We start from the raw sequence: 25,984 nt of genomic DNA on the forward strand, positions 1-25,984 counted from the left end.
TCAAAACAGACTGAGCTTCAGAATCCCCTGAGAGTAGGTTTTAATCCTTGCTTTGCCAGTCAGTTACTTACTGAGTACACTTAGGGAGTTAACTAATCTCACAAAGCTTTAGTTCCTACATGTCTAAAACTGGTATAACAATAGTCCCTTTTACCTGATGTGACACTTCCCTAACCACTCTCCATCTTTACCAATACCATATACTCTTCTAAAGGAATATTTCACATCTAAGGCTTCTTCTTTCTCAACCTTCAACTCCATGTTCTGTCTGGCCTCTATTTTTATAGTATGCTCCTCTGTGGTTAAAGTCATTGATAAATCTCCTAATTGTTAAATTCAGAGTGGGCTTCGAACTCTGGCAACCTGACACAACGTTTTATTTTACCCCAGTCCTGTACTGGTAGTGATAAAACATTCTTTCCCGTTAGCTTCCATGGAAACACCTTTTACTCATTTTATTCCATTTCTCTCTGGATGCACTTCCTCGGTTATTTTTGTAGATTTGCTTCTACCAAAGTCTTTACCTTTTGGTTTCTAAAGGTTTAATTCTAAGTCCTCTCCTTACTCATTTTCCCTAGTCAGTCTCAGTAACACTTGTGGCTTCAATTTTCTACTGGTATACCAGTGATTTTCAAATATACTAGTATGTCTCCAGGGCAGACCTTCCTTGATTTCTGACTACTCAACATTGCTACCTAGCTGTCTCAAAGGAACTGTAATCCCAGTATGTTCAGAAGGAAACTTCTTCTTGTTTAGTGTTTCTAATATCTGTGAATAATGTCACCATTTTTCATGATCCAGAAATGTGGGCATCATTTTCCTTCTCATTGCCTCCTCTACGTCACACAGCACCAAATCCTGCCCATTTGATCTTCTTTCCAATCCATCTCTTCTCTACCTTCCCTGCCATTATCCTAGGACAAGTGAACAACATTCCATACTTTAATTATTTCAAATTTTACTCAATATTCCACCCTCTTGGTAGCCTTCAATTCATTTACCATACTACAGCAGAGATAATGTTCGCAAAACACTTTCAGTGCTGCCAATTTAACCCTTCAGTACCTTCTCATTGCTCTCAGGTTCACAGTCAGGATCCTGAACATGGCCTACAAGACCCTGCATTATCTCACCCCTGCCCATCTTTCTAACTCCATCCTCATCTCTGCATTTCACCCACACAGACTTCTTTCAGTTTTTCAAATGTACAGTGTTCTTTTTGTAGCACAGGATCTTTACATATGTTATTTCTTGGGTACATTGCCCCCTATTTATTCCTCCCCTTTGCCTAGATAACAGTTAAGTTTATGGGTCATAATACCATTGTCAATTCTTCAATTAAGCCTTCCATTCCTGACTTCCAACTCCATGGAAAAAATATCCTTTTTTGTCTTTCATAGCACAGTGTATTTTTCCTTCATAATCATCACAGCTTGTATTTATACATCTATTTTGACAATTAAATGATTTAATGGTTGTCTTCAATATTGTACTATAACCCCATGAAGTCAATGTTCATGTAAGTGTTTGCTAGGCATTTGATTCCCAGTGCCTAGCACATAGTAATTACCTCAGGAAATATTTATTAAATGCAGGAATGTCTGAATATGTATCAGGTACCTGCTGTGCTTAGTGCTATGTGGAGAAGTCAGTGATGCTATCCTTCAGGGCTCTATAATCTATTGGGGGGAGAATCCTATATAATAAAAGGGTAATATCCAAATAGACCAAATGGCAGAACAACCGAACAACCAATCAAAGCGTAATGTGCTAATGATATGCTAAGGCTTCTCAACGGCTTGCTATGACATGCACTGACTACCAGGTGGGAGATGCTCTGACCAGTAGGTTAGCTTGCTGCTGGGGTCTAGCTGATTGGGACTGAGCAAGATGGGCCAGACACTCCCTGGAGCCCTCCCCTTGTCCTTCCCTGGCCCGATCGTGCACCAGTGGGGTCCCTCAGCCTGGCTTGAACCCTCTCGCAATCTGGGACCCCTCGGGGGATGTCAGAGAGCTGGTTTCAGCCTGATCCCACAGGCCACTCACCTTGAGAGGGTGCCAGACGCAGGGCTCATGGCTGTTGAGTGCTGCTGCGGCAGCGTGAGCCTCTCCCAATCGGGACTGATTGGGCACAGCAGGTACAGTGGGGCCGGGATGTGTGGGAGCGGCAGGTAGGAGCTGCAGGCAGCATTGGACTGTGGGTTTCAACCCAATCCCTGCAGGCCACCCAGAGGGACCCCGCCTGTGCATGAATTCGTGCACTGGGCCTCTAGTGAGACAATAACACAAAGATTATAAAGAAACAGCACAGGTAACAAATACTATTGTATAAAATCCATAGATATTAAGAGAAGAGAGATCCATCTGATTCCAAGATCAAGACCAGACAGGATTTCAGCAACTAAATATGTACTAGTAGAAAGAGATATTCTAGATAATAGGAATCACATTAAGTAAAGAGTTGAATTGTTCAAGTTGGCTTCAGGTTAAGATATATGAATGTATGAGAGAGAATGGTAGAAAGATAGGTTAGGGCCTGAAGTTGGAGGTCTTTGAATGAGAGAATAAAAGATGAAAAGCTTAGATGCTCTTAAGCTTCCTTAAACAAACAAGCAAAAATGATTATATATTAAGTAGTAAAATTAAATACATCAACTAATTGCTTATGCTTGGTCTATATATGATTCATATTAAAGTTGTTTTCCTGTTAATAAAATATCCTTAATAAGGACTGTGAAGACTTGCAAAAAGGAAACAGTTTCAGTTTTAGTTAGTGAAAACTGTGCAACTGAACATTAATTTTGATAAGAAAGTATGGTATTTGAAAAATATTGTATATGAATTCTTAAGTATATAATAGCATCAAGCTCCATGATAATGTAGGCAGTCTTTGTTTATTAAACATGTTATTAAAATAACTTTAGACTGTTTTAAAAATTAAAATATGGATTGCAGGATAATTTTATATAATATTTAGAGATTATTTTATCTTTACTAAAGGAATATTTAGTAAACATTTGCTTGTGAGCTGTCCTGAATCACTTTGAGAAAAACCATTAGTCCAGCCGTTTTACCATGTTCTGCATACAACACTTTAAAAGTTACAAAATTGTGAAACCATTAAAATGTTGTTTTGTTTAATGTGCCACTGCATTTGAAAGGTTGTTATCTCATATTACCATATATCAGTACTTTAAAATTGAGTAGTTTTAAGCAATTTGATAGTGTGCTTATGGGTTACTTTGCCCTCTAGTCAGCCTTGATACAGTATATCACTGGATATATCGTAAGTGCTTTTTGTGAATATTCTGATGTAGTATGTCATACTAAAAACTTAATTTTTATCTAGTCAAACCTATCTATCTTTTTCTTCACTGTTTCTGTCTTTGATACAGAACCCAGTTTTCTCTAGTTCCTTTTTTAGTTTTTAACATTGGATCTCATCTGCTATGTAGCACTGTCTCCTCGTTTCAGAGCTGATATACTCTGCTTCCTTAGTTTGTTTTCTTTTGGTGATTTAATAGGAAAGGGGAGTTTTTATCCAGATAAAATTTACTCTGGTTTAAAATGAAGAACCAGAAACAGACTGTAGGAAGGCTGAATTGTTTTGTAAACTGGAACAATTGACATTATCACCGCCAATCAAGGTTATTGTGTTTTGTTTTGTTTTTTTAGTCTCTGTCTTAAAGACAAGGTTGTTATTAGAAAAAAAATATAGATCTGAGGAGAAGAGTAGAAATGGTAATGATAAGTATAATAGGGCTTGGCCTTCCAGGATGCCTTCTGGAGACCACAGGGCACAGTGATTGGTTTCCTGCTGCGTGTACCAGTCTGCACACTCTACATCATATACACTTTCTTTGACAGAAATTCTGTTTATAGCCTCTGAGCTCTGCCAGTCAGCAGGGTGAAGGAGTCTTTTCAAAGGTAGTTAAATGCACACTGCCTTAAACTTAGTAGGTGCTTAATAAATAGTTGCTGAATGGAATGCTAGAATCATTCTTCCCTGGCCTGGGTCTTTTATGACAAGCACTATGATAAAATGATGTCAGAAGGAAATTTTTTCCACTAAATTTTCAGTTTAATAGTATTTTCAAAATGTTATATAACTCATAATTCACTTGTAATTTTTTTCAATTTTATTCTTTAAATTAACAGAATAAAATAGACTTTTCAGGTGTTATCAGTTGTAGGAGTTTCAACACATGTATAATTTATGTAACCAAAACCACAATCAGGATACAAAATAATTTCATTACCCCCCAAAAAACAAAATCTCTTTCCTGCTGCTTTATAGTCACTGCCTCTTCATATTCCCAATCCCTGGCAACTACTGATCTGTTTTCAGCTGCTATCGTTTTGCCTTTTTCAGCATGTAATATAAATGGTATCGTTCAGTATAACCTCTTTCACATTGGCCATTTTCTCTTAGCATAATACCCTTGAGATCTATCCAAGTTGTTGCTTGTATCAATAGTTCTGTTTTTATTGCTGAGTAGTATTCTGTGGTATGGATGCCCCAAAGTTTGTTATTTTTCACATTATTTCTCACTTGTTAAAGCAGATATTGCTTGTTTTTATTGGAATTTTGAATTGTCTAGTGACATAGATGGTTTTGAAGAAAACTTTTTCTTATTTTTTTGGTTGAACAAAATGTAAAACTAAGTATAGTAAAAAGCAGAACAAAGAGTAAATTCACTTTTACTCACTAAGTAAGAGTGATGGCTAACTCTTCTCTGAATGAAGTCAAGAATTTGTATGGCTATATTTTCCCAGAACTATAAGGCAATTGTTAAAGAAAATTTTAACTACATAGTCTCATTTTTTCTAGAATACTTCAGGAATTATATTTATTAAATATTCTGGGTATCTGTTAAGTAGCCTGTACATTTACATAGGTTGGCCAGTTTCCCAATAATTAGAATTCAGTAAAATTCACTTACTGAAATGCAGTATAATATAATTTTATCAGTTTCAGATGCTTTAGGAACTATCACAGATCTTAAATATGAATTGTCTTTTGCTAGATTACTTAGGATTATATACTATCCTATATGTAGGAGAAAAGAATGGTTATATGTATGAGTTTCTGGCAATTTATATTATAGAAAATACTTTTATTATCTATAGTAGATGTCACAGTTAATACTGAATGCTACCTGACACAGACATCCAGGACCCTCCTCCCCCCAAAAAAAGGCTTATAAATTAAAAAATTAAGATATTTGATTTTTAATCTTGTGGCAGGAGGAGTCATTGAAGTTTTTGAATTGAGGAGTGGCTTGATCAAAGAGTGTTTTTAGAGATGTGACAGTGATAGATGGTAGACTAATGCCAGGGGGAGCAACTAGGCATCAGGGTAGACTGTACAGCCTGAGTAAGGTGATGACAGTGAGATCCAAAATGAAAGGACAAAGCAAGAGCTATTTTGAATGAAGAAATTACATTTCTCACTAACTGACAAGATAAGATATTCACCCAAGAAGGTTGTGAGACTGGAAAAATAGTGGTAGAAATAGAGGAATAAGTTTCTTAGGGAGAATGAAATTGGAAATGTGGCAGTTGAATATGGTGTTATTGGTCATTGATGACCTGGAAAAAAACAGTGTACACAAAAAGAGGGGACTGAAAACTAACTTAAAAGTAAATCTTTTGCCTTGAAATTTTCAGGATATCGAATTGATGCATGTTTGTTTTAATTTTCTAACCTTATCTTGTAGAAGGGACACAGGTCCTCACAAATCTTCATATGTTGATCTTTATTCTTCACCATAAATAGTGAGTGGCAACTGAACTTTAACCGATGAATTTATTTTTATTTTTCGCTATAAGCATCAGAGTGTTCTATTTTTAGATAAGAGCATGTGTTATGTAGAAAATGATGTAAAAGTAAAATTTCCTGGAATATCAGTAGACATCCTCTAACACCCACTATTAAAGTGGGTTTTTAAGATTTTTAACAGTAGATGTAATAATTCCATTTCTATTTCCACCTTATATTGGATTTATTTATTATGTTTCACCATTCTTCTATAATATCATTGATTTACTGAAAATTTGTGCATCCTTAGGATATCTCTAATGTCACCATTTTTTAAATGTTTCATTTTTGGAACCTCTTTCTAGATCTATGATTTTATGTTCATTCCTCTTCATTGCAGATGGTGAAAAGCAGTATAATTTACTGAAAAAGACTAACATGTTGTAGTAATGATTTCAAGCCTTCTTTTCAACTCTCTTAAGCCATGGTCTTAGATAAAGTAGTATATAGTTTATTTAATGTTTCAATTGACAAGTACACAATTTTCTTCATGGTAAATTTGTGAGGTTTATGGATCAAAATTCATTTTCTATATGTTTTCTTAAGAACAGTAGGTAGGAATTTGTAATTGGGGGTTATAAATTTTACTTAGAGTTATTTAGAACATATCAACAAAATAGGGTAAAATTTCGTGGAACCTAAGGGAATAATTCATTCAACATTAAAGCTTAAAAATCTTAGGAAAATGGAATAGGTAATAACATTTTTTAAAATTCTGGTATATATTTGTTCTCATTTTATCTGTTACAGTGTTGAAGACTAGTCATATATGATCACTAAAGAATATCTTATCCTTAAAAATGGGATAGCTCTACTTTAAATAAAATAGTGTATTAGTGAGCGAGAAGGGTTTTAGCTATTATGTGTGTATGTTGCATAGATCTTAGAGTTATGAGATTTAGGCCTTTAGTCCTATTTTATTATGTATCTAGTTTTGTTATTTTTTTTGTCGATGACTCTTTCTGTACCATATTTGCTCTTTACCTAAGTTTGAAATATTGGTTTTGACCTTTCAGTCAAAACAGCAACTCTCAAATATTATAAGGTCTTTGATTATTTATAATTCAGGTGAGAAAGCTATGTAAAAGCACTTTATAGTTTATAACTACATATATTGACATAAAGTGACATTATTATAATTTCATTATAATACCCCATCTGTATGTTTACCATATATTTTACATTTTTAATATAGGAGCCAAGATACATCCTATATTATGGAGTAATATACCTCAATAACTAAATTAGGTACCAGTTAATGAGATCGAGGACAAGCCTCTCTTCTTTATTTCTACACTGCCACTTGTAACTGACTTGTTTGGTAAACTTAATAATGATGCTTAGCATTGGCACTGTAGGCCATCCTTTATCATTGCTTTCCATAGAGGAATCATAAGAAAAATGAACTCAATAACATTCAATCATATTCTTCTGCAATGTATCAAGACATTAATGCCTCAAAATGCCATATACCAAATATTTTGCCCACACTACTTTTAGATTTAGCTCCTATGTAAAATGTTCCTTTATGGCTCTGACCAGGTTATATAGCATAAAAATAAATGTTTAATGTTTTCAGTTTACACTTATTAAACACCACTCTGTGTCAGCCACTGTGCTAAGCCCCAGATTCTCCAAATTCAGAAGACGTAGTGTCCAGCTTCAAGGAATTTCCAGGCTATTTATTGGACACACAGACATGGGAACAAGGAGTTATAATATAATATGGGCATTGTTGTAATGGAGGTCTTTGAAGTTGGAGATTCAGAAGTGAGAGTTCTGGAATGAGTCTGTACAGGAAGGCTAGGTTTAGATCAGGAATAGCTATGACCAGTATATAAGGGAGTTGAGATTTTATTTTGTCATAAGTACAAGGAAACATTGAAAAATTTTGAAATAGTGAATGACATCAGAATTTTTATGTTGGGAAAAATGAATTGGATATCATAACTAGCAGCAGTAAAACCATAAAACTGCTTTAATCCAGATGAGAAAAATGCATGGCTTGATTTAGGAAGATGGCTCTAGAGAATGAGAGGAAAGTACATATGTAAAATATATTTCAGAAGAACAATTTAGGACATGGAGATTGGTTGGATGCAGGGATATAAGGAAGGTAGATAAATCTAAGATGGCTCCCATATATTTGGGTTTTATACTGGGATAGATGGTGCTGCCGTTCATTGAGACAGTGATTGCAGCAAGGTCTGAAATGGAAGTACAGGCTCTTACTGTACTGAAATGGAAGTACAGGTAGTTGAAGACATAGGCAGGGATGAGATTGTTCAGTTAGAATGTAAAGAGTGAGAAGTAAGGAGGCCAGAATGGGGTCCATGGAAAGAAGAGCAACAGTTTTAGGACAATTGGAGAAAGTATCCTGAAAGAGGACTGAGAAGGAATGGACAAAGAGGCAAGAGAACTTGGAGAGAGCAATGTACACATACTATCGGAAAATGAAAGAAAGAGAAGATAGTATAGACAGACTGCAGGGTAACTCAGGTTACATTAAGAAATCTTGATAATATAGTAACTACATGTGTTGCCTTGGTACTAGACCCTATCAGAACCAGTTGGCTTTTAGAACTAAGTTTTTCCTGTCTCAGTGGCTACTTAATGTTATGGGACTTGACTTCCCTTTGCACATTTGTACTAACCTCATCTCTGCTTTCTCTAATTGGTTATAATTTCTGCTTTGTTGTAATTCCAGCTGGGTTGTAGCCCATTATGGTCTCTCATCTCTTTACTTGATATAATCAAGACCTTTTCGTTTTTGTGAATTGCCTCATTTTCTTGGTGTTCCTTATTTTAAAATCTAGAGAGAAGTAATATGCTTAGGCTATTTCATCAGTTGTATGAAGACATTTTATAGGTTATTGAAGCTAACCGATTCTATAGCCTAGCCAAACACTTATGAAGTGCCCTAAATAATCTTGAAAACGTATCCACTGTGGATTTCAACTCTTGGATTTGTGTAAAATTCAATGCCAGTGGATTAAGAAGTGCATTGAAGTTGAGGAAATAATGGTAAGGGGTTTAATTCTGATGGGAATAACAGACTACTGGAGAACTCAAGATTAAGGAAATCAAAGAAAGGTGTTTATTGTTGGCTGCTCTTGTCCCATCTGGGGTGCCATTTATTGCCGGGGTTCATGTCCCAGCATCAAGAAGGATTCAGGAATCTGGAAAAGGTGCTGTGCGTAGATGACATAGAAATCCAGAGACTAATAAAGAGTCCGGAGACGAGATATAATTTTTAAAGGCATTGGGGGTCAGAGCACCTTCAGCTAAAGGAACTGAAGAGTGCCTCCTTGTCTAGGACCCTTGCTTTTATTAACACAGTTTGTCCTAAGGCAAGGTGGAGATAATACACTTCAATGGGTAAGGTATCAAAGGCTACAGAGTCCATTGTCAGAATGGGGGAATAGCCTACGGCTGTTCAGGTGTTTGGCCAGTAGGAGGCAATAACATGTAGATTAAGATACCCTTTAACTGCCTGGCAGCCACAATCAGTTTCCTATTCAGGTTTGGGGAAATGCCTTCAGCCATTTCCAACAGGTGACTATATGTGTGACTCAACCCTGTTGAGTCCCCAAGTTTCATCAACCTTTTGATGAAACTCTTAAAATTATGACATGCTGGAATTGGTCTACGGCAGGTGTTGTTTTTGTTTTATTTTGTTTTTTTAAGATGCCAGCAGTTTGAACAGAGTCAATGAATAGGAAAGGGTTAAAATAAAGAGAGCATTTAATTTTTTAGATTGTTGAAGTAGTGTTAAGGTGGCAGTAGATGGAATTCCAGAGCACAGCCAGATCGATTAGCCTTGTATAGGAAGAAAGATATCTCTCTTCTGCAGTGGGATTAAAGAAGGAAGGAGGAATGGGATGCAGATAACTTTGGAAATAGGGGAGCCTGCCTGTTAGCACAGTTTATTAAATAGTCAACAAAGAGAACTAAGAAGAGGGGTAAGGAATTCCTAATTGCGGATGAAAATCCAAATAGGAATGTAACCATTTGGCATATGATGAAGTGATTTTTTCCCACTGCAGCACATATATAGATTGAGAAAAGGTGGATTACTGAACTAGTCCAGAGTTGAAATAGACTGGACTTGTGGCTTGGTAGGACTTAATGCTTATTTTATTTTCCTATTTGTTTGGTTCAACTGATTTTTTTTAATTCTGGTCTACCATATTTTTCTTTGCAGGTCTTGATGACTGTTTGCAACAGTATATTAAGAACTTCGAGAGGGAGAAGATCAGTGGGGACCAGCTGCTGCGCATTACACATCAGGAGCTAGAAGACCTGGGGGTCAGCCGCATTGGCCATCAGGAGCTGATCTTGGAAGCAGTTGACCTTCTGTGTGCACTGGTAAGGACATAAACTGGTGGGAAGGGAAGCTTAATTTTTGTCATTTTCTTTCCTCTTAAACTTCTTTTTTTTTCTTTTTTGTTTCCTTTCTTCTTTTCTTCTGTTTTTAAAACTAATTTAGGTACTAGTAGAAAGTATTCAAACAACTGGATGTAGTATTTTCCTCCTTCGTTAAATTTGGTATATTATACAGTGCCAAATTGCAAATTAAAGAGGTTTAGCCTTGGTCCAATACCTCAGTTGGTTAGAGCATTGTCCCAATATGCAAAGACTGCAGGTTCGATCTCCAGTCAGGACACATACAAGAATCTACCAATGAATGCATAAATAAGTAAAACAATAAATGGATCTCTCTTTCCCTTTTCTCCCTCCCTCCATCTCTCTCCTTGCACACTTTCTCTCTAAAACCAATAAATAAAATTTTTAAAACTCCACAATTAACAAAAAGGAGAGTTACAACTCAGCTAGTGATATTACGTTCAGCTACTTGAAAAAATTAAGTTAAAGCTCACCAAAGAGTTTTCATAGCATTTAGGATATGCAATTGTATATAATCAGTTATAAAATCCATTCACTTCTAAAAGTTTTGATTTAGGCTCACAAATATTAATTAATCCTATTTTAGAAAATTATTCTTCAAACAATAGACTTATTTACATGTTCTTTATGTATGCATCCATGAAAATGGAATATTGTATCTTATATGGTTACTTTTTGTATGTTAAAAGAGCAATACCTAATTAGATAAGATAAAGCAGTGCCAAAATAATCCTGCAAAATTCTGTTAGTACATTAGATATTCTGAGAGGAACATAGATTTTTTTCCATGTTAGATAAGATGTCAGTAACCTGATTGGTTTTAAATTCTTCCACATATTTGTGAGGGGGTAGAACTACAATGAAAAAGAACATGTCTTATAATAATCTAGGATTGAAATTTGGCTACATAAATTACTGACATTTGTGAGGAGATAATTTCACCATAGCCTTAGTTATTTTATTTAAAACAGAGATAATAACAACTACCTTTTGATGCTGTTGTAAAAAGCAAATGAGATAGTGTTTGTATAGTGCCTAATTCAGCACCTGACACACAGTAGGCATTCAGTAAATAGTAAGTATTATTAAGATGATGATGTTTAATAAGAAATGAGTGGATAATTAAACATAATTTTAAAATCAATTAATACACTCAGCAGTGTGTGTGTGTGTGTGTGTGTGTGTGTGTGTGAGATATAAAATCTAGTTTCTGTTCTCTTGAAAAGCCTAGAGAGTGACATAGAAATAATTAATCACATTACTATAATATAATTACTAAAATAAAGTATGTGCTAAATATTATGGGGGCACAGAAGTGAAAATAACTAGCTTGCCTAAAATAGATGGGTTTATATTGTAAAAGAGATAATATTTCTGAAACCTCATAGAATATGAATGAGCATGTGTTTGGTAGATTGAGGAGCAGAGGGAATGGTATTTCAAGTAGATGACATGTACACATGCACACAGAATAAAGAGCTTGCCTGGTGTGTTTGAAAAATGGTAAGCTATTTGGGATGAAAAAAATAGGTGGGAAACAGTAGCGGAAATTAGGCATGAAAAGATAGAGCCATAATGGACCTTGAGAGCTTGTTTGGAGGTTCTAGCAGGGGAGCGCAGCTACTCGTATACCCTTGACCGAAGACCGGTCCTCTCCTCGGGGGGGAAGGTCGTCCTCTTCAACCGAGCGCGCAGCTTCGGGAGGGACGCACATGGATCGGTGAGGGAGGAGGGGGACACCCGCCTAGCCAGCCAGATCAGCCGAATCAACCATGGCGATCAATGGGGTGACAGATGTCGCAGCCAGATCGCCCTCACATCCAGAACAAAATAGACTGATGAACAAAATAGATCCAGAGACATAGAAGCATGGAACAGACTGATGAATCTCAGAGGGAAGGTGGGGGAGGGTGAGTGGGTGGGAAGAGATCAACTGAAGAACTTGTATGCATATATGCATCACCCATGAACACAGACAATAGGGAGAGGTGGGAGCTGGCTAAAATGGGTCAGTGGGGTGGGGAATATGTAATACTTTCAACAATAAAGATTTAATAAAAAATAAAGTGTGTGTGTGGGGCGGGAAGATAGGGCCAGACAGTAAACCTTAACATCATGATAAGAGATCTGTACTTCTTAATGTGTGCATTGGAGAACCATGCAAGAATAATCAAATAATTGTATTTAAAAGGTAACTGATGGTAATGAAAATGATGGAATAGAGTGGGCATAAACTAAAGATGGGAGAATAATTAGGTAATGTTTAAAATAATCTACTCAAGCTATAAGTAGGGCTTGAACCAAGGATGGATGTGCAATAGGAATAGAGAAGAGCTGGTGAATATGAGGGGTAAGATTAAGAAAGGAGTTGAGAAAGATTCCATCTTTTCTAGCTGCAGAGATAGAGTCGATGATTTTGTAATGATGGACATAGGCATTGGCAGCAAGAATAGTTTTAGGTGGGAATATAAATCAAGTTTTGAATTTGTTGAATTTGAGACATCTGGGTTATCAGAAAGAGATACTCTTCAGAGATGAACATATGAGTTTGAAGTTGAAAAGTAACTGAATATACAAATTTTGGAGTCTCAAGAATATAGGGATTGAATCCATAGATAAAGGAGAGGGCCTCTAGAATATAAAAAAAAACAAAGGACACAGCTCCACACTCAGCACTCGGGCTGCGTAGGAAGAAGAGGAAGTTGCAGAGAAGGCTTATGGAGTGGTCAGAGAAGCATAAAAACAACCACAAAAGAGTTGTCACAGAAGCAATAGAGAATGCTATTTTCATTAAAGAATATCAATAATGTCATCAAATTTCACAAAAAGTGAATAGGATAAGCAAGGGGGGGGAAAAGGAGCAGACTGAAAGAAGTTTCTAAAGAAGAGTAGAGTCTGAAACCATATTCATTGAATAGCAACTCCCACTTACATATTTCAGTCTTACCTTAATTGTCATCTCCTCAAAGAGATATTTCCTGATCACTCCTCCACCCATGTCTAGTCTAAAATTAACCCTCCAATGTTACTCTCTTTCTTAACCATCATGTCATATGTTAATTATATACGTATATGTGTGCTTATCATTTTAATATCTGTTTCTTCATTAGACTGTAAGCTATGTGGGGAAAGTGACTGTTTATTGAACACCTAGCATGTAGCACAAATGCCAGGGAAGAGTGGGTGCTGAATAAATATTTTTTGAAAGTATCGATGAAAGTCTTGACACATTTTTTATGTAATTGCTTGGCAATCTTCTTATTTCCCTATTCCTGAGATAAGATAAATTAATTTAGACCAGAACACACATGTACACTCTGTCCCTTGTATGAATCAGATCACAAAATCATCTATGAAATAAACGAGTACTTGGGGTAAGGTAAGCATCCACAGTGCTTTTGCATGCTGGTCTCCAAATCTGTGTCAGAGTGGCCATGAAAGTACAATAGAGTGGTTTGGAAAGAGATACTCTTCAGAGATGAACAGCAGTCTCCTAATTGCCACATCTTCTATAACAGCAGTAGTTGGGTGTGTCAGAGTTTGAAGTCCAGGTTGTATGTCTTAGAAGTAGAGCTCCGTATAGATGAACCACTTGAGTACTAGGCTCGTACCCTGCCCGTTTAAAGAAGGAAGATAGATTATTACAGTGTTACCTACAGAGAGTCTCTAGACCTTTAGGCTTTAGAGTTTGGCTTCCGAACAAGCTCTGCTGACCTTAACTTACTTAAAAGGATGACATCAGAGACATATGTCCAGACCATTTTGCTATGTGAGCTCTGGAGCTATGGTAAATCCCTTCAAATTCTAAGTTTTAATCCCTCTACAGTTGTGGGTTTAAGCACCATAGTATTGCATCATTTTCTTGGGAAAACTTCATTATGTAGTTGACCTGTTCTGGAAGTTAACACAGAAACACACACACACACACACACACACACACACACACACACACGAGTATCCAGCAATAAATTGCTCACATTCCCCAGAGAGGTCAAATATTAAACTTCCTTTTCACTGCTTCTTTTTTTTCTTTATTGATTAAGGTATTACATATGTGTTCTTATCCCCCCACTGCCCCCCACCCCCAGACTCATGCCCTCATCCCCCTGTTGTCTGTGTCCATTGGTTAGTCCTATATGCATGCATACAAGTCCTTTGGTTGATCTTACCCCCACCCTCCCCTACCTTCCCTCTGAGGTTTGACGGTCTGATCCATGCTTCTCTTGTCTCTGGATCTGTTTTTGTTCGTCAGTTTATGTTGTTCATTATCACTGCTTCTTAATGGTTATATATCAGCAAGTTAGAAGTGCAGATATCTTCCAGTTTATGCAACAGATGTTTCCCAGTGAATATAAAGCAAATTACTGAGCAATGAATTCTGAAGTACTTCTACATGCCATTATGAAATTAGGAGGTGAGATCCCACATCAACAAGCTGAGGTGACTAGACCAGAAATTCTGCTATTGTGAATGAGGAACTGTCTTGTCTTTTTGAAATTAATGACTCTGCTGGCTTTTGTACTTTTTCTTACATCAACTGTACTTATTTCTTCTTTCAACACCTATATATTCATGTTCAAACAGTGCTACAGTGGGGGATACAATGACGTAAAAGGCATAATCTGTGCTCTTAAGATGTATGCCATCTAGTAAAGAAGACGATAGTCATTGAAAGATAATATAGATTCAAAGACAATCCCAGGGGAGTGCAGAAGGAAATTATGAACACTGCTAGGGGATCCAGGAAGTGTAGATGGGCTTTGCATTGAGACTTTCAGGATGAGAAGATGTTCACCAGACAAAAAAATGTTGGGGGAAATTTACCTAGGCAGAAGACTATGGAGTGTTCATAGAGAAATGAGAATTTTTATTTGGCTGGTGCACAGTGGAAAGTGATGGGAAGAAAGGCAACTTATACTTTGTATGACATGATAATTCTTTGCTTAGATTTTTGGTCCTCCAATATGCTTTCTGTCAGTGCTTAGCACATAGAGGATGTTAAATTAATGTTATCTTACTGAATGAAATTCTCTGCCTTTCTCCAAGGAACTGTCTTTTTTTTCTTGCTTACATACCCTCTGACTGATGTATCTGTTCTAGTATAAGAAGACAGAGTAATTAACAAATTTATTTGCTTCTTTTAAGCTTTGGCATATTTTCATCTGCCTTGTCTTAAAATTATTCCTGATGGGAATAAATGTTTGGCAGCTAATGTTTATGTATCCATGTAGTATATATTTATTAAGCACCAACTATATTGTTTGTGCCATCTTATTCTAGAAAGAATTAAGCTGTTCATGGTTTGGAGGTCTATTAACTCTTCCAAGCTGTTATGCTTTTATTTAATACTAGAGGCCCGTTGCACGAAGAGATTCGTGCAATAGGCCTTCCCTTCCCCTGGCTACCAGCACCGGTTTTCCTCCGGCACCTGGGACCCAGGCCTTCGCCCCAGACGGAGCCTTCAGTCTTTGCAGGTCCAGATGGAGCCTTCAGTCTTCGTGGCTCCAGACAGAGCCTTCAGTCTTTGCTCCACCACTTCGCCCCCTACATATGCAAATTAACTGCCATCTTTGTTGGGTTAATTTGCATACTCTCCTGATTGGCTGGTGAGTGTAGTGGAGGGATGGCCAATTTACATGTTTGTCTATTAGGTAAGATGCTTAATAGTAAAGCATAAATTATTTATATATAATGTATTAAGCTATTTTTATAGCTGAATATATAGCCCTTAATTTATGTTCTGACACCTTTTATTTGGAAGTGTAGTGAATCATTTATGACAGGATAAAAATAGTTTGCATTTAATTCTTTGTGTACTTTTCATATAATAGGTAGGCATTTTGCAGGAAATTTTTGATGTCTGCAATTGCTAGGATTTGTTTCTTTGCAACATAATTGCTTGGTCCATTCATCTCAAAATAATTTCTAAAAAACTTCATTAAAGCAAACTATTTAGGACTCACTCATTTTTAAAGCAAAGCATTATGAAACCTAAATACCTGTTACATGCTACATTCAAATGAGGATCTGTGAATAAAATAGTATTGACATTGTAAAATATGTGGTACCAGTATTGAATATTTTTAGTTGAGTGTTTAGTAAGACTTTGCCACTAAAATGTTAAGTGTGTTCCCTTATTCCTTTCTTCCCTGTGGTTTTGCATGCATATAATTGAAAGAGAAGAGCAGTACGAACTTATTAGCACTAGTTCCTTAAGACTAAACAGGCTATGTTGAATCAGTCCAGAGTCGCAAAAGATTCCTGGCAGACATCTTATTGGCCAAGTATATGAACAAATAGGTAGCATAGGAAAAGAAAATAGCTGAATACATTTTATGTTCAAACTTTTTTTATGTTGTCTTTTCTATATCAATAGTAATGCCTAGTTTTTCCATGCATATCCAGTGATAAGCCAATCTGTAATGAATAAACTTGTATTTTTATAAAGTTGAGGTAGTACATACCTCTGGTCAAAAGCAAATAATTGCTTTATTTACCTGACACTTCTTTACATGGCAGGCAAGGGAGTGTAATTTACTGGTAACTTAGCAGGTCACAACACACTATCCCCTTTCATGAAAGAAATAGCAGGAAGATATTTGTGTTGGCAGTAATTGATTTTGAGCTACTTAGATTTGAGAATTTTGATGACAAAAATTAACCTGAAAGGTCAGTTAGTCCATCCCTTTTCTTAATATAGTACCACATAGATGCTTTTGTATACAGATAAGATTCTAACCTATTTTTATAACCCTTTAGAATTGAAAAAAATGCTTTTGAATTATTATTTTAACCAGTTATATTTGTTAACTAGGATCAGTTTTAAGTATTTCCCTCTCAGTTTTCTAATAATCTTTTATCTCTTGCCTTTACATTCCTCTATCCTCCTCATTTTTCACGTTTTCTCCATGTAGGATATGTTTTTCAGTAGGTTTCCAAGTTTGGAGGCCTTCTCAGGGTATCATCCCAGGTTTTGTTGAGAAGACTTTTCTATTCCCTAATTCCTGAATTGTATTAAAAATAATATTGTCTTAAATGTAGAAGTTTCCAAAGTACTTTTACTTTGCCTTCAGATTTTTATTATTGAGATGCTTATATAGATAGATATAATTTAAATTAATTTTTTATAGAAGCTAATGGCTATAGAGTTAAGCCATTACCAGGTTGATTGATTAGACTCTAATCAATTCCTCTAATAAACTATTATAATTTGAGCTCATCTAAAAATTGTTATAATTTGTTTATAAATAAAAAGTTTCGCATTAAAATCATTGGTATGCAAAAATGCAAAAATTGTTATATTTCAGGGAAAATGCTTTAACACATGCAAACATCTGAAAATATTTTGAAGGACTTCAGAAATATTTAGATTTAGTTATTATAACTGCAAATTGTTCTATCTAGTCATTAGAGCAGTGATGGCGAACCTATGACACGCGTGTCAGGGGTGACACGCGAACTCATTTTTTTGGTTGATTTTTCTTTGTTAAATGGCATTTAAATATATAAAATAAATATCAGAAATATAAATCTTTGTTTTACTATGGTTGCAAATATCAAAAAATGTCTATATGTGACACGGCACCAGAGTTAAGTTAGGGTTTTTCAAAATGCAGACACGCCAAGCTCAAAAGGTTCGCCATCACTGCATTAGAGAGTACCTTTTATAAACTTATACAAAGATTTCCTCTTAATATAGTGACAATCTGCATGAAATCTTTCAAAGTTTTCATAGATAATCCATGCTCAGATGCAATTGAATTTGAAAAGAATGTTGTTTTATTTGTGCAAGCCAAACTTTTTAACTTGAGAGAGAGAATATTGCTATTTAAATTAAGCAGCGAAAATTTAATATTCTATGATTAAAAAAACAAATCCATGGCTCCAAAAAAGATGTTCTTTTCATAAAAATGTAAATTCTCAGTAAAAAACAATCAGACTTTTATCACTATTAAATCTTTAGTGTTAACATACTTAATATAATGAAGTATTTATTTAATGTTTATCCATCCAAACCTTCTCTAGTCCTTCCTTTTATCTCCTCTAAATTTGCTTTTCTTAAATTACTATGTAAAAATAAACCTAAATTTCATATTGAATAGATATTTCCAGTGGTTGTTGATTTAATAATATAGCTAAACTCATGTACCATTTGCTTCCCTTTTTTACTCCTTCAGTATTTTATCTTCCATTTTGTATCATTTGTTATCATCAGGCATCCTGATGACTTACCTATTCTGAACTCCGTCTACTCTAAGCTCTGAGCTCTTTAAGCAAACAAAGAAATCTTGGGTTTTATAATTTCTGTAAAGTGATAATACTTTTAATTCTACATGGGACAGTAATGTATGTTTTGCTGAGTAGTTCAATCATCGTCATCCTTTGATCAAGTTAGCCAGCCTATCTTAGAGATGTTTTACAACTCGCAATAAGGTGCTTTAAAATTTAATTGTAACTAAAATCTTTCCCTAAAGTTTATTTGAGGGGATCTTATAATATTTTCCTAATGAATACGGTAGAAAAGCTTGTTTGCATTATTTCTTGTAACCTCTTTCTGTATTAATTTGTAGATAAAATATTTAGGGTAAAACAATAAACATTACTAGAAGTTTAAAAGTGAGACCAAGGAAACGAAAACAAATACACTTACCAAAAAGTCACTATGATTGCCTGAGATGTGTTTCACATTTCACTGTGAGCTAATGTAACCATGATAAAAGTAAATATAAGTTTAATAATTTATATTATAAAAAGGAGAAAGTGCATTGGTTCCCCTGAGGAAGCAGAGTTTTTCCTGGTACCATATTATAATAGAAACTTGTTATTTGAAACATTATAGAGAGAACACAGAAAAAAAAAGTATTCTGTGATCTATTTCTTGCTTCTTTTTATTGTTGGGTTGTGCTTACTTTGCTGACTTTAAGGGCAGAATTTTTCTTAGTACCTACAGTCACAATATGCACATGCTGTTAGAATAGATACTCAAAAATATTTCACTATTCATTAAAATAATAACATTCTAATATATTACATATACTACTATATATGTAGAATCACTTGTTTTGAATTAATAAAAATTTGCTAGCTATAAACACAAGTCACAAATGTAGAGTTCTAATCAGAACACCTTCAAAAACAACTTGAATGTGGGGAGTGAGAAGGAGGAAATGGGAAGTGACCTCTATGGGTATGAGTTTTGTTTTGGGGGCAATGAAAATGTTAAGGTACGTTAATTACATCACAATAAAGCTGTCAGTAGAATTATTTTTCAATATGTTAAAAAAAATAATTGTTGACAATAATGAATTTCACAATTAAATGAACTTATGTTTGGGTTTAAAAAACACTTCTGGATCCTTATAACCTTTCTGTCTTGGGTGGTATAGTTCCAAGATATAATGCCCTCATCTATCCATGTTCATATTAGTACTTTACACATTTTATTGTAATTTATCTGACATTTCCCCAAATCCTCACTTGACTGGATCCATTAGACCAGGAATCCTAGCTTATCCATTTGTAACTTAATTTTTTTTTATTTATTTCAGAGAGGGGGAGGGAGAGGGAGAGATAGAAACATCAATGATGAGAAAGAATCATTGATCAGCTGCCTCCTACATACCCCCTACTGGGGATCAAGCCCGGAACCCGGGCATGTGCCCTGACCAGAAATCGAACCAAGGACCTCTTGGTTCATAGGTCAGTGCTCAACCACTGAGTAACACCGGCCAGGCTCATTTGTCACTTTTAAGACAAGTTGCATGGCTTGTACATAGTAAAGTGCTCAGTAAATATTTTAATGAATGAATAAAATATTGACTTTAAGTATATTTGTTCTCTTTCTTTTATAATTCAGAATTATGGCTTGGAAACAGAAAATCTAAAAACCCTTTCTCACAAGTTGAATGCATCTGCCAAAAATCTACAGAATTTTATAACAGGGAGGAGAAGGAGTGGCCATTATGATGGAAGAACCAGCCGAAAATTGCCAAATGACTTTCTGACTTCAGTTGTGGATCTGATTGGAGCAGCCAAGAGCCTGCTTGCCTGGCTGGACAGGTAAAATATCTTCCTAATGTTTTAGAAGTAATTTTCTTTGAACACCAGTTTGATTATGATATTATTTCATGTTTTCTTGTGAAAGGATTGGACAGGTAGAGACACACACATAAAAAAATACATGCAAATACACACATAGCAATCTATGAAGTTAGACAGTGGTATTTTATGTTTGCCTCATAGAAAGAGGAAATGTGACAAAAACCTGAAGGAAATTATTTAAAATCATCTATTTGGCTTCCATTGCTGCAAAATTTCTCAAATGTTTAGTTTGTGTTATATCATACCACGGTGATCAATGAAATCAAATGTCATTTAACATTTTGACCATAAATACATACTGGGGGAGGGGGACAACCTTGTGATAACTTTAAAATCTTCAACTGAGACTTTTTTGTAAATTGAAAAAAGAAAACTGGAGTTTATATTTTGAAGATCTTTCACAGAAAAGTTTAGCTCAAGGCTAACTTGCCTATAATGATGATGTTTTTAACAGTTTAAGTTTTTAAAGGAAAGATGAGAAGGGGGGAAAAAGAAAGAAATGATTTGCCAAGCTAAGGCATTTGGACTTAATGCTGAAGGCAGTAGCGGCCTATTTAGGGTCATTGTTGTGTTCTGATTTGTAAATTTTGAAGACTACTTGGGATATAGTGTTGAGAAAGATTAGAGAAGAATAAGGCTAAAAGAAGTGAAACCAGTTAAGAGGCTATTTTAGAAACTAATCATGCTGCTGCTACCATCAGTGGTTCTGATATTAATACTTCCAGCCACACACATTTAATACAGTAACAATAGGAGGGTTGTCTTTATTTTACGGATAGGAAAACTAGCACTTACAGAGGTTAAGTTCAAAACCAAATGACAATTAAGCATTGGAGCCAGGATTCAGTCCAGGTGTCTGACTGCAGAATTGATCCTCTCCACTGCTCTTTATTGATACTTTTAATTATTTAGAGAGGAGCAGTGAGGATGGAAGAATGTTGGAGATATTTATGCAGATAAATAAGACTTGGTAACAAGTAAGATCTAGAAACTAAGGAAAAAGGAGATATATTAAATAAAGGGTATCTGACTTGGCTGAACCAACGGATGGTAGTGCCATTATCGAAAGAGGAGGAACAGCTTATGGTGGAAGACAAATGTTGAGTGTCAACAGGCATTATAAATTGTGATGGCTGGAGAATATTCAAGTAATAAGGTCTTTAGAGTATTGCTGCTCATGAAAGATATATGGTTGATAGAAATTTTGGGATCATCAAACTCATAGATATATTAATACTAGAGGCCCGGTGCACAAAAATTTGTGCACTCGGGGGGGAGGGGGGAGGTCCCTCAGCCCGGCCTGTGCCCTCTCACAGTCTGGGACCCCTCGTAAGATAATGCCCTGCTGGCTTAGGCCTGCTCCCGGGTGGCAGAGGGCAGGCCCAATCCCTAGGTGCAGCCCCTGGTCGGGCTCAGAGCAGGGCCGATTGGGGAGTTGGGGCGCCACCCCTCTCATGCACAGAGCAGGGCGGATCGGGAGGTTGCGATGCCACCCTCAGTCACGCTCAGGGTAGGGCCGATTGGGGGGTTGGGGCACCGCCCCCTGTCACACTCAAGGCAGGGTCGATGGGCAGGTTGCAGTGCCACCTCCTGTCACGCACAGAGCAGGGCCAATTAGGGGGTTAGGGCTCCGTACTCTGTCACGCACAGAGCAGGGTCGATCAGGGGGTTGGGGAGCTCCCCCATGTCACGCACAGAGCAGGGCTGATCAGGGGGTTGGGGCGCCTTCCCCTGTCACGAACAGAGCAGGGCGCATAGGGAGGTTGTGGCCCCGCCCCCTGTCACACACAGAGCCGCAGGGCGATCAGGGGGTTGGGGCACCGCACCCTGTCACGCTGATCCCGGTGCCGGGAGGCCTCTCGGCTCCGCTGATTCCGGTGCTGGGAGGCATATTACCTTTTACTATGTAGGATAGAGGCCTGGTGCATGGGTGGGGCTGTCTGGTTTGCCCTGAAGGGTGTCCTGGATCAGGGTGGGGGTCCCCACTGGGGTGCCTGTCCAGCCTGGGTGAGGGGATGATGGCTGTTTGCAGCTGGTCACACACCCTTCAGGGTGGGGGGTCCTCCCTGGGGTGCCTGGACAGTCTGGGTGAGGGGCTGAGGGCTGTTTTCAGGCCGACTGAAGCTCCCAACTGCTCCTATTTTAATTTTTATTTTTTTTATTCTGGGCCAGCTTTAGCTCTGAGGCTCCAGCTCTTAGGCCTCCGCTGCTGAAAGAAGGTATCTGGTTTGTTTTGGTTCTATAATTGAAACTCTGTATCAACTCCAGCTCTGAGATCCCGGGCTCGCTGAAAGCAGGTTTCTGGGGTTTTGTTTGGCTTCTATATTTGTTACTATGTTTCTTAAACTGCAGGCTCAGAGGCCCGCAAGGCAGGCGGGTAACGTTGGAGTCCTCCGTCACTGAAGCAAGCAAGCCTCATGCTAGTTTCAAGCTGCCTGGCTGCCGGCCACCATCTTGGATGGCAGTTAATTTGCATATCACCCTGATTAGCCAATGGGAAGGGTAGCGGAAGTACGCCAATTACCATCTTTCTCTTTCATTAGATAGGATGGTGGTGTAAGGAGAATTACAGAATTCTCTGCTCTATTTATTTTCCATAACACGCAAACCCTTCTAACACACTACATAATTTTCTCATGTAGTATTCTTAATATTTTTGTCTGACTAGTCTTTATCTGATGTGTGCTTGAAAACAGCAAGGATTTTCAGCTGTTTTGTTCAGTGATATCTCAATTTTCTAGAATAGTCCCTAACCTGTAGTGGGTACTAAAGAAATACATTTGAGTGGCTGAAGAGAGCTTGGATGAGGAATGAGCTCTGTGGACCACAACAACTAAAGAATGATTAGAAGTTTAGCTATGGAGGGAAAAATAACAAGGCATAACTAGAGAGGAAGGAGATAATTAGTTGAGAGTGGTTTCATGGAAGCAAAGGCAGTAAAGAGTTTGTTGTCTTTCTATTGAGATTTTGGTGTTGCTTTATTTTTCAACTTCATTTAGATAAAATTGACATAACATTGTGCAAGTTTAAGGTGTACAATGTGATGATTTGATACATATTTGTATTGCAAAATGATTACCAGATTAAGGTTCATTAAAATGTTCATCGACTCACATAATTACCTTTTTTGTGCAAGGGGAGAATATTTAAGATTGGAGTAAAGAGATGTAGGAGCAAAAGGAAGTGGTCAGTAGGGTCAAATGCTGCTGTGAGATTAGGTAGGTTAAGGACTAAAAATGTGTTGTAGATTATGGAATCAGGATATATGTGACCTTACCAGCACCAGTTTAGTGTTTTTACTTAGAACTCATGAAAAGTGGAATACATGAATTGGTTGTGAGTTAAAGGTAAGCGATAACTCCTCTTTGAAGAAATGTTTCTGTGAAATGCTTTGATATTCAGAATAGTTTAGTATCATGTTAACATCCCTTTGCATAGATTCTTAATATTTTATTGGTGATGGAAAAGAGAAAAGACAAATGATAAGTGCTGATTCTATTTTAGAAGCTTGACTTTGCTTCCTCCTCTTGCCATGAATTGTATGAATATCTTAAGTGCTCCTTGGCCAGTATACATTTCAGAAGGTCCCGAAATCAATTTAAATGTAATAGGATTGTATCTTCAACTGTGCCAGGTGAAATGTTTATTTAGGCTGTTTGTTTTCTGCTGGGGTCCAACCCCAGCAGATCCAGGGGTCCCCAAAGGTGTGGACAGAGTCAGCAAAGAAGGAATTAAACAGAGACAGCGTTCAGTTGATCAGCAGCCTAGCCAGGATCTCTAGCCAAGTTCTGGTCAGGATCTCCAGCCAAGTTCTGTCTAAGATCTCCAGCCAAGTTCTGTGTCTAGGTTCTCTAGCCAGGTTCTGAAGCCAGGTTCTCTAGCCAGGTTCTCCAGCCAGGTTCTAGCCAGGTTCTCCTGCCATGTTCTCTCGCTAGGTTCTCCAGCCAGGTTCAGTCACCAGGTTCTAGTCAGGTTCTCTTGCCATGTTCTATCCAGGTTCTGTAGCCAGGTTCTGTCTCTAGGTTCTTCAGCCAAGTTCTCTTGCTATGTTCTGTCTCTAGGTTCTGTGGCCAGTTTCTGTCCAGGATCTTTTGCCATGTTCTCTCCAGCTAAGTTTTTCTGTCTCTAAGTTCTGTGTAGGTTCTGTGTCTAGGTTCTGTGTCCTGTTGTCTTGTTACATCTGTATTTATACCAGTTGATTCCAATCCTATCAATCTCTATTCCAAAGCTTAGGGCGTTTCTTATCTCCATTCCATGGAGTAAAGATTATGTAGCTTAAGCATGATTGTTCGTAGTTAAAGTGATTAGTTACCTGCCTGGCACTTAGTTAAGGGGTTTTATTCCCTCCCTAACTTCAGGGGAAAATCCCTACCTGGGGAAACAACCTTTCTCAGAGAGGTGACCTTGGTTAAGACACATAGTGCCAAGAAGGTGAGCAAACATATTAAGAACAGTATGCCATATATGCCAGGTCCCTTGAAACAGCAAGGATGGAACGGCTCCCGGCAGTTTTCCTGACACGTAGCCCAGACTTTATTAGCTATTGTTAGTGTGTTTGTATTTAACTTATATTTTATTCCTTTCAAAGAAAAACATACTTTAGGTAGCAAACAAGCAAGACAACACTCCATGTGCCCTCTTGTGTCATTGTGTTCTACAAATTACAAAAAAAAAAAAAAAACCCAACCACAAAACATGAATCAATGTTAGAAAAGCCAAAAGAGCGGTGTTCTCCAAGACCATTATTGTGAATCCCTGCTGAAATACATCTTGCAGTAGTTTAAAGAGCAGGTAACTGATAAAGAGTTGAGATAGCCAGCTCTGCCTCAAGCCTTGGGTAACCTTAAACTTAACCCGTTTTTATTTTATTTTCAGAATAAGGATATAAGACCTATAGAATTTGAAGGTCTCTTCTCAGCTCTAATATTCTATAACTCATGGGACTTGTTCACAAAAGCCACATGAAGAATATATATAACTTATTTCCATTTATGTAATCTCAAAGGATAAACACTAACAAAACTTATTAGTGACTTATAGAATCATGATTTAAGTCCCTAACTCTTCTCTAAATAAATTTAGTTAATATTTTTGTTTGGTTAATTTTAAATTCTAGAACAGAGCTAATCTATATTTATGCTTTCTTTATATAAGGTTAAGAATATGTCTTGTCTTGTTTTATTTTTGTTTGCTTTTGAATAACTTAGAACTTACATAGTTAATTATAAAAGTTCCATAGAAATAATGTTGATCAAAAGTTCTTAATATTTTCATTTGTCAGTATAGATTTGCTTTACTTTTGAGGGTTTAAAATGGCCACTGCAATCAAATATTGCTAAACATTGGGTCTTTAACCTTAGTTTATTCCTTTGCTTTATAATATGATATAATTCTGCCAGTTTAAATATGGTTATTTTGTTGTAAAACAAGTTGCTTAATTTTTTAAAGCAATACATTTTTGGCATTAAATTTTTTGTTACATTTTGGGAAGAATTTTCATGCACAGCAATATGATTGGATTTAATTGCAATTTTTATTTGATGTCACTTGAAGGGGGAGAAAGGAAAAGAAAAATAAGCAAAAATCTTTAACTCTGGAGACTGAACTAGATACTTTACATATGTCAACTCATTGAAGTCCCACAAAGTAGGTATT

The 25,984-nt window shown here is 36.7% G+C and overlaps 1 protein-coding gene across 5 annotated transcripts in view; it reads left to right on the plus strand.

The window, feature by feature from the left end:
• Positions 1-25,984, plus strand: part of CNKSR2 (connector enhancer of kinase suppressor of Ras 2) — a 249,663-nt gene that overhangs the window by 35,528 nt on the left and 188,151 nt on the right. For all 5 annotated transcript variants that reach the window (XM_081115465.1, XM_081115466.1, XM_081115467.1 and 2 more), the window contains exons 2-3: positions 10,026-10,189; positions 20,085-20,287. In XM_081115465.1, the coding sequence (XP_080971591.1) occupies positions 10,026-10,189; positions 20,085-20,287 (367 nt within the window). The remainder of the gene's footprint in view (positions 1-10,025; positions 10,190-20,084; positions 20,288-25,984) is intronic.

Source organism: Myotis nattereri (genome assembly GCF_964212035.1).
Source record: "Myotis nattereri genome assembly, chromosome: X".
Lineage (NCBI taxonomy): Eukaryota > Metazoa > Chordata > Mammalia > Chiroptera > Vespertilionidae > Myotis > Myotis nattereri.